Source organism: Phodopus roborovskii, unplaced genomic scaffold (assembly GCF_943737965.1).
Source record: "Phodopus roborovskii unplaced genomic scaffold, PHOROB, whole genome shotgun sequence".
NCBI lineage: Eukaryota > Metazoa > Chordata > Mammalia > Rodentia > Cricetidae > Phodopus > Phodopus roborovskii.
Window position 1 is genome coordinate 17,602,501 of NW_026125391.1, and position 9,404 is coordinate 17,611,904.

General features: G+C 38.8%; 1 protein-coding gene across 1 annotated transcript in view; it reads right to left on the reverse strand.

Annotated features, from left to right (window-relative positions):
• Slc8a1 (solute carrier family 8 member A1) overlaps positions 1-5,005 on the reverse strand; it is a 262,575-nt gene extending 257,570 nt beyond the window's left edge. Inside the window, exon 1 of the mRNA XM_051175160.1 lies at positions 3,202-5,005. Coding sequence (XP_051031117.1) covers positions 3,202-5,000 — 1,799 coding nt within the window. The 5' untranslated portion in view covers positions 5,001-5,005. The remainder of the gene's footprint in view (positions 1-3,201) is intronic.
• Positions 5,006-9,404: the final 4,399 nt, after the last annotated feature.

The window sequence follows — 9,404 nt, forward strand, 5'->3', positions numbered from 1 at the left end:
CTAGAAATCAGATAATCAATAAAAGTATACTGCCTCTGTCTCTACCACAGTTCAGATTGGACCTTATTTCAGCCATGGTTAATGGACCCTTGAAATTAGATAACCTTTAAGTCTAAGCTTTGCTATGAATCTCTTTATGGTACCTTGAAAAGAATAATAAATTCAAGCTTTCTGTGTAGTGTTGAACAAACAAAAACATTTTTCAAAGTACTCAATGAAACTCCCTTGTGTCAACAGCCCTGTCTGTGTGTTGTAGGTTTTTCAAAGAAAGCCATCTCTCTTATAATTTGCTGTGTAATTGTGTAAGCTAGAAACTCTCCCTTAACAACACCCTAGGCTGAGCACACACATCTAACTTCATTACATGATGAGAACATCTCTTTACTCTATATCTAATGTGTGGAGTTAGCTTTACCTAAGGATAAGAGAACCAGTACAAAAAGAAGACTAGAAAATATTAGTATTTCTAAACAGCTGGGAAGCCAATGCAGCTACATATTCTTAATAATGTTTATTTTTCTATGTTTCGCTTAAGTTCTTGGTGCCTACTTCAAGGCTAAGTCTTAGTCACATAAAGAAAAGGCCATGTGCCTACTCAGCACCTGCAAATTCCTGGTTACAATGAAATTCTACAGAGTCAAGCTAAAACTTTTTAAGACTGAAGTGCTAGGAGTGTAGAGACATAATTTCATTCTACTTATTAAAAATGCTTTTCCATTTCTAACATTTCTCATTTCACTGTATAGAATATAATACAATAATAATTTTATATACTGGTGATTGATCTAGAAAATCCAGAAAGAGAGAAAGAGAGAATCATACAGGCCTGAGGACCTGAATTGATTTTTCAGCCCTCTGTAAAAATTCAGCTTGCTGATGTGCAATTGTGATCAGAGCACTGGTTAAGTAGAGACAGTTGGATCCTTGGGAACATGTTTGCTGTTCAGCCAGCTGGCCTATGAGTTCCTTAACCAGTGAGCCACAAATGTGTGAAAGACAGTCTCAGAAAACTAGATAGAATGCTTCTGAATAATGACACCGGCCATTGTCCTCTGTTCTATACACACACACACACACACACACACACACACACACACACACACACACACCTACACACACGCATATGCATGCATACACATACACAAAGAAATGAAATGGTACCAATTCTTTTCAAGGCTCACCAGTTCCACCAATTCTTACAAATTTTCAAAGGAAACATCAATTTGTAAAGATGAAGTTTGGTGAATAAAATCAGTTTAATTGCATGGAATGAATGTTTTCAATGAAGCTTGGTAAAATGTTATTCCATCAAATTACTGTCAGTCAGAACTTTTGAGACTTTTCTGCTTATGCCACCAAATGGAAGATTGCTTTTCTATGGCTTGGCAAAAGCATTAGGTAGCAGAGTTGATGGAACAAGCTTAACTGCAGAAAGTAAGGAGGAAGGTGCTTTTTTTTTGTTCCTCACAAGAGAAAGCATCCCGTGTCAGCAAATGAACAAAACACTCACCAGCTTTGACACAGTTAAGAATTACCGTTGGAGTTCATTAAAAATTGACAGGGATGACAAATGCTGTCTATAACTAAAGTCATTAGAAAATGCAGTGGGGGAAAATGGCAAGTAGAAAAGTGAAACAGACATATGGTGATCTGGACACGATCATAGTCAATGCAAATCCCAAGAAGTTTTTCTTGAGTATGTAAGATACATTGATACAATATTCTATTTCCATAAAATAGACTTACCAATAAAATACATCTCAGTAGGTAGAATCTTAACAACATAAAACAGAGAGTAATGCAAACACCGTCCACCTCCGTACACTACAGGATGATGAGCATAATCTCTCATTTCTTTAATCTCAATATGTAATTGAATTCAAGGACCACTCATCTCCATTGTACAGTATCAAAGAAATCTAAGGACCCAGGAAAACCGAAGAGAAACCTGTTCCTTCTACCCACCCCTATATTTTTGCTCTCTTATTTTGCAGACTCTGTGTGAGAAGTGTCCTTCTTGGTGAAAATATGTTTGCGGTTTGACTATATTACCTGCTGGTATCAGAAACTTCAGCCAAGTTTAGAATTCATTGCATGGAACTTATTTTTCTTTCCTTAACTTCCTAAATTACCAATGCTTCAATCAACATTCTTATTAATTAAAAGGTCCTTTGATATAGTGCAGACACTACCATGTCCTCTCTTTTGTCCTTCCCTTCATCCTCTCTTCTTCCTTCCCTCCTTTATTTTTGATCCTGTCCTTTTTACAGCTTACTCTGGAGGGCTGAATACAAAACTGTCTCCTCTGCTAGGCAATAGACCTTATTTTCCCAATAGCAGCTTTTGACGGAACAATCATTTCATAATCGGCTACTCGGTGTTACATCAAGGCATCATGACAGGGTAAAGCATTCATAAGAAAGAGGAAAGAATCAATTGTTTACCAATCTGGTCACTGCCCACTCCTCGTCTATGAGAATTCTTGATAGGAATCTTATTTCTGTACCTATTATGTATCACTAGGGTAAAAAAGGTTTGCCTAATCACATAAAATAAAACCAAACTGGGAAATAAGGATATTGGGAAATAAACCAATAAATCAGCATTCAATTGAAGAAGCAGGACTGATCCTATTCCATAATTCAACATTAGCCTCAAAGATGATACATTATCATATATTCTTATGATACATAATATCAAATAAAAGGCACAGAAATATTCAGTCAGCCCTGGTAGCCAAGATAGTCTCAGAGGTGTTTCAGCTTCAGGCTTCTCCAGATTTGTATCCAGCAATGGAGTTAGCAAGTTTTTGATGTATTAAACACTTGTTCTCCATATTAAGGTGTCATGTACACACACATATGTACTCTACACAATGCATAACCAAATAAAAATTTTTAACTCATCTCAAATAATCTACTAAATCATGTTATAAATTTATTTTATCATGTTCTACAAGTTATGCAAAATATGCAAAAGGGCAAAACTTTAAAAAATGAAATCAAGATCTTATGTATTGTACATACTGAAAAAAATCACCTACGAGATATCTGTTACTTTGAAAGTAATATTACTTAATAACTATTCTTTCTTGAATTCCATTTGTTGAAACAAGGGGTGCTCATATGCATAGATATATTCAGACATACACACACACACACACACACACACACACACACACACACACACGTAGTAACTTACACAATTTCATCGTTCTGGAATTCAAGCTCTCCACATGTGTCCTCGAAGTCCTCTCCTCCACCTCGCGCCGTTCCTTCAATGGTTTTATAGGGAACGATAACATTTCCTCGAGCTCCAGATGTTCTCAAAACCTTCACCTCCATGATGCCAATGCTCTCGCTCACATGAGTCACTGGTTCCTCAAACGTAAAGATGCCTGCATGGTCATCATCAAAAATGGTTACTGTGGCCGTACAGGGTGACCCAAGACAAGCAAGTGTAGAAATATGATTGGCTTCCAGTATGCCATCTTCTGAAGCTTCAGAGGAGATCCTGACATTGCTTAGATGCACAAGGAAGTTTTCATCTTCTTCAAAGATATCATCATCAATAATGCCGACTCTGATTTCCTTCTGGATCTCCCCAGGTTTGAAGACCACAGTCCCTTCAGTGAATTCATAATCAGACCCTGCATTGGCTGTGCCGTCTTCTGTTCTGAAGTCAACAAACACAGTGTTGGTCAAGTCGCCCCCTCTGCGGATAATGGTGAGAGCCACAGTACCACAGTTCTCTAGACATTGGTATGTCCCCTGTTCAAAGAAGACCTTACTCACTGGGTCGTTTTCAGCCACTTCTATGTTGACTTCATGCATGCTGACAGCCTTCCTTGCTTGGTCAGCTGCATGCCTCTTCAAGATGTTGCCAGCTCCAGTCATCAGGCGAGTAGCTTGAATCCGGTAAAATGCCCGGCTTTTTTGCTGCTGACTTAGGACTTGATAGTTGGCTAATTCTATTAATTGCTCAATTTCTTTCTCTGGGTGCTTCTGCTTAAGTTCCTTCAGAATCCTGGCCATCTCACGTCTAGCTTCCTCGTCATCTTGGTCCCTCTCATCCACTTCCAAAACCAGTGCACCATCTAGGAAATTGTCAACATGAGAGTTGACCACTTTCCCATCCATTTCAATTTCTGTTTTGGAAGATGGCCTGTCCCCTTCATGTTCAATTATCATTCCCCTTTGCTTGCCAGCCCTATACCGCTTGTAGACATATTTGTAAAAGAGGAGCCGCCTGTCTGCTACCCAAGCGAACACAACACAGATGGGAAAGAAGAAGAAAGTAAGCAATCCTTCCCAGACCTCCACAACACCAGGAGAGATTACAGACAGAATTATATAAAGCCAGGTATAGGCAAAGATGCTCCAGGCCGCTGTCACAAAGAACACACGCAAATGCTTAATCTTCCTTGTCTCTCCATCAGGGACCACATAAACACAAAGTGCAATGATGATGAACATATTGAAGGCAGCACTTCCCACGATGGTGCTAGGCCCAAGATCTCCTGCAGTGAAGTTATGGCCACACACTTCAATGACTGATAGTAGAATCTCAGGAGCAGAAGATCCCAGTGCCATCAAGGTCAGGTTTGACACGGTCTCATTCCAGATCCTTACTGTGGTCTTTGTGGTCTCGCCATTGGGTTTCTTTATGGTTATTTCTTTCTCTTGAGATGTGATGACTTCTATAGAGGACATGAACCGGTCAGCAATGATAGAAACTCCAAGAAACATGTAGACCATGGCCACAAAATACACAGTTGCTCTAGCAATTTTATCCCCAAAAGATGGGTCTTGGGGTTCCCAAATGGGCAGAATCACCCCTTTCTTACAGTAATATGAGCCAGTACATTCAGTGGTTTCATTTCCTCCTGTTTCTGGCTCTGACTCAGCAGTTATATGGTCAACGTGGGAAAACAATAGAGCCACCATAGCTACCAGACGAAATCCCATTGAAACTGTTGGTGAAAGACTTAATCGCAGCATGTTTTACGAAGAGATTTCCAATTGTCCCAACCTAACAGTTAAGAAAGGGAAAGGGGAAGAAAAGAAATAACATAATTAGTACCAAATCACCATTAATAAATTGTTTGTAATGTTGTATATTTGGCTATCACAAAATCCCTGGAGAATCATTATTGTAAGGATCCACCAGTGATTCAACAATCTTATGTAAAATTTACAATTCACTCTCTCTGTGGATTTTCTACATGTAGTCCCATTCACTGAGTAAGACACACAATTGAATCCCTGGAAATGACAAGTCCTATTACAATGCTGCTCCATTGAGCACAGGCTGATGTGTATTAACAACCAACAATAAACAAAAAGCAAAACTTTTGAAGCATTAAGTGATTTCTTTCCTGTTGCTCAAGCGGATTTTCTTTTACATTTGAGTTAGTACATTATCTCTGGAAACTATTTCATTGACAAAATCACCTTAGTAAGATTCATATCTTGAAACTCAGGTTCTGAAAAAGAAATCCTCCAAATACAAGGTGTGTTGATTATCTTAAATACTGTTATACACCTTTACTGTGTTTTATAAAATCACATCATCCCACTGTTCCACGCTTCCTTGGAAACAGTAAGATCTTCAATCAAAACTCAAGAGCATTTGTTCTTGTGAGGGAAACATTTCACTGAAAATGCAGTATCCCCATGTTTTAGGTATAGTTTTTAAAGGCATGTTTTCACTAGGGCACCCTCCCCCCAATTTCAGCAAGCCTGGTCTCCTGATAGATTGGCAGCTGATCACATGGTTCATCAAACACGGCTCTTCACATCTGGATACACAGCCTGCTTTGGAAGCTGTAGGAATTGTGCAACAGGAACAAGAGATAACCAGGCTTGGGCTGAGCTGTGTGGAAGAGCCAGGAACACTGTGAAATCAGCCATAAAACATTTCTTCTCAGTGTCAATGTCATATTTTCCATGGTCATCCCAAAACACACATTAGTTCTATAGTGGGCTCAAGTGACCAAACAATGTGGCAGTAATGATTCCATCTAAATTATCTCATGCAGAGTAACAACTGTAGCCACAAAGTATACAAATGATGAAAAGAGCTCTTGGCAGTTCAGGATGTGACAACAAAGTCACTGAGAACCACAAAGAATGGTAAAAGTGAAGTTATTGGATGGGCCACCAAGGTCTTAAATTTACCTACTAGCTCAAGCAAACTTCGGTGGAAACCTCCTATCACCTTTGCCTCCAAGGCCTGGAATTCTGGGTGAATGCAAGAGAAGGTCTATAATACTCATCTGGAATTCCTCAGGGAAGGACCCTTTATGGCATCCATAAAGCACAGATTGGAATGAGGTCCAAGTCAGAACTCTGTATTACCTGTGGGAAGCTAAACCAAAGTCAGATGTTCCCATTGTTCTGATATGGCTGTAAGCCACTATACTTTTGCCTGTGTTTTTCGACCCATGTCTGTTATGGATGGCTGGTGCAGAAAACCAAAACAAGGCCCAAGAGAATTCCGTGCCCTTGTACACAGCAGCAGACCTCTTGGATCCTATTATTGCCAGGAGTCCCTTCTATCTCATAAATGATGAGAGATGACCTTTTTTTCATTTCTCCCACAATAAAAGAAGGCCAGGTTGTGACATTAGACATCCAATTTAAATAAAAGGTGGGTAAAGAGAAACATATATATTCAAAGCATGCAACAGTTCCTAGGCAAACTGTCTATCTATTTAGTAATTGCAGATCTTGTATGAGTTGGGAATGTTTGCCTACAATGAAGTACCATTCAACCAACTAGCTAGAGGAGTGCAAGATGTTTTCCAACTTATAGATCTACTCAAGCCACAAACATTTGTGTTTTTCATATGAATTTATCAATCACTTTGTCACCTGTGTCCTGAGGATGCACCAGTGGTTAAAACACAAATTCTGTCTCCATTAATCTATTTTCTAAAGCATAGATACCAGGTAAATAAATATGACTATTGGCTATTAAAATGTATCATAGTGGAGCAGTAAAGAATCAATTTAAGGACAAACTGTTTGTATATTGATATGTGTGCACAAAAGGCATGCTTGATTTTGTATTAGGTGCTCAAAGATGAGATAATATTTGAGCAAAGTTCAAAGGGGAAGAAGAAATCAAGCCTTGTAGATCTCTAAAGGAGAAGGATTCCAGCCAACTACAAATGGTAAAGGTACTACTACTACTACTACTACTACTACTACTAATAATAATAATAATAATAATAATAACAATAACAATATTAATAATAATAATATTTGGCTCAGTGTGTATAGAACCACAGAGACACCAGTGTGGTGAAAGTAGTAAATGAGAAAGACAGGACTCTGGAGTATGGAGGTATTGGCCTTGATAGGAATGGAAATTGGCCATCTGGAAGGAGCAGCTGATTGCAATGTAGTATTAATTTTCTTTTAATATAGATTCCTCAACTGGATCCGTTCTGTGTTGAGTTGATGTGAAACCTAGACTATCATAAGATATGATTTTTGAAGGAGCTCAAGGTTTGGCAAGCATACAATTTAAAGATCATACAGCTAACATTTAGAAAGGAGAGGCTTTGTAGTGTTGAGATATTCTATGCAAAACATCTTGAGCGCCTAAAATTATAAGAAAGATTAACTAGAAGAGCCAAGACTGTTACCTGTCTCTAAGACTGATATACTAACAACTCTCTCCAAATTCCTGTCAAATCTAACACCCCACTTTCCATGCTTCAGTCAGTACAAACTTCTACAAAGCAAAGATATTTTCAACCACCTTAAAATTCCTTATTGTTTTTCTCATGATTATTTCTCTGTAGTCAATGACTAAACACCTTGGGTCTGCTGAAGAGCTTTAAGATCTGGCTTATCTCTGAGCTATTATTAGACATCGTATTCTGTGCCCCAAACGAGCATTTTTTTCCTCTTACTGAGCCTCATAATTTTAAAAGCCCAGTGGCAAATCATAGTCAACTTCCTGAGACAAAGACATTCCATATATAAACAACGTTGTAGACATCATGCCAAGTTATTTATATGTGTCAATTTTATATAATATTTACAAGAACCACTTCTGTGTTATACTTTCCTAGTGTTAAGGTTTCCATGACAACCTAGGCAACTAGCACCTCTCTGGAACTTTTTGGAACCGTGATAACAACTGTGTTATAATGGGGTAAAGCTTACACAGGTTAACTCTACATGGAAAATATAACTCTATATTCAACATGGAATAACTGAGGCATAGGCAGAGTCACACATAGTGAACTCTTGAGTGTTGATTAAATCCTGGCCTGGTTGAGAGAGTAATATCATTATCTTCTCCTTGATAGTAGGTAAAGCGATATTTGACAACAGTTCTAGTTCTGCTGGAAATAGCCCTCCATAAAGCCCCTTGGAGTAAAGAGAGCTGAGTTAGCATCCATGTGCTGGAAGACTCCCAGCAGCCTGGATTTTTCTCTTATGGATTAGACACTGAAGCAGACAAGCATCAACGACTGCACAAGAGCTGGCATGTTCCTAGAGACAGCTGCCCCGCACACCCTAGCCTTTAGCAATTGCCTGGCAACCACTTCCTGTGTACACTGTCAGGGCAATCTCAGGTCTGCCAACAAAGTGCTCTGTCCTCCATCCCTGCTGTAGCCCATATCTGACACCGTTCTTAGCCAGAAGGCTAACGGATGTAGGGAGGCAGGTGGATCTGGACAAATCCATCACCATGATCCGTATCAGCAGAAAGAAAGGAGGGGCAGTGAGGGGCTTCTGAGGTGACCTAAAAACATCATAATGATTTTCAAGAGGGACAGCACAACAATTTGTGAAATCAGTGGCTAAGAAACACTGATGCAACTTATTGGCAATGATGCAGCTGGAAAGGACTCTCTGAACTTCAGTTTCTGTCTCCATAAAATTAAAACCAAATGCAAATACTCATTAGGATATGAATAGGTGTTATACACAAGGCCTCATTTTCTCTCTTTGTTCATGGCCTATTTGTTTGTCATTTAGCTAGTTCTATTTCATTTTCCTTACATACCCATTGAGGACATTTCCCTAAAACTTGAGCAGGGAGATAATCTGAGGCCACAGAAAAGCAAATATAAATCATGTTTCTTGTTAGACTTCACTGTGTTCTTGCTCAACCTACTGAATACTAGCACATTGTAGGTTGATGATGGATTCAGATCAACTACAAGGATCACTCAGGAACATCCATTGCACCACCCAAAATTTGTCTTAGTATTATGTCAAGAATATCTGGATAACTTTTTTATATACTGCCTGTTTTAAATTAAAACAAAAGACCAGTATCATATACAGTGTACAGAGCTGTAAAAAACCCAACCAGATGCAGGTTAACCAGTCAATAATGTAAAATGGGAAGAGTTACAGGAGTAAGGAAAAGAAACT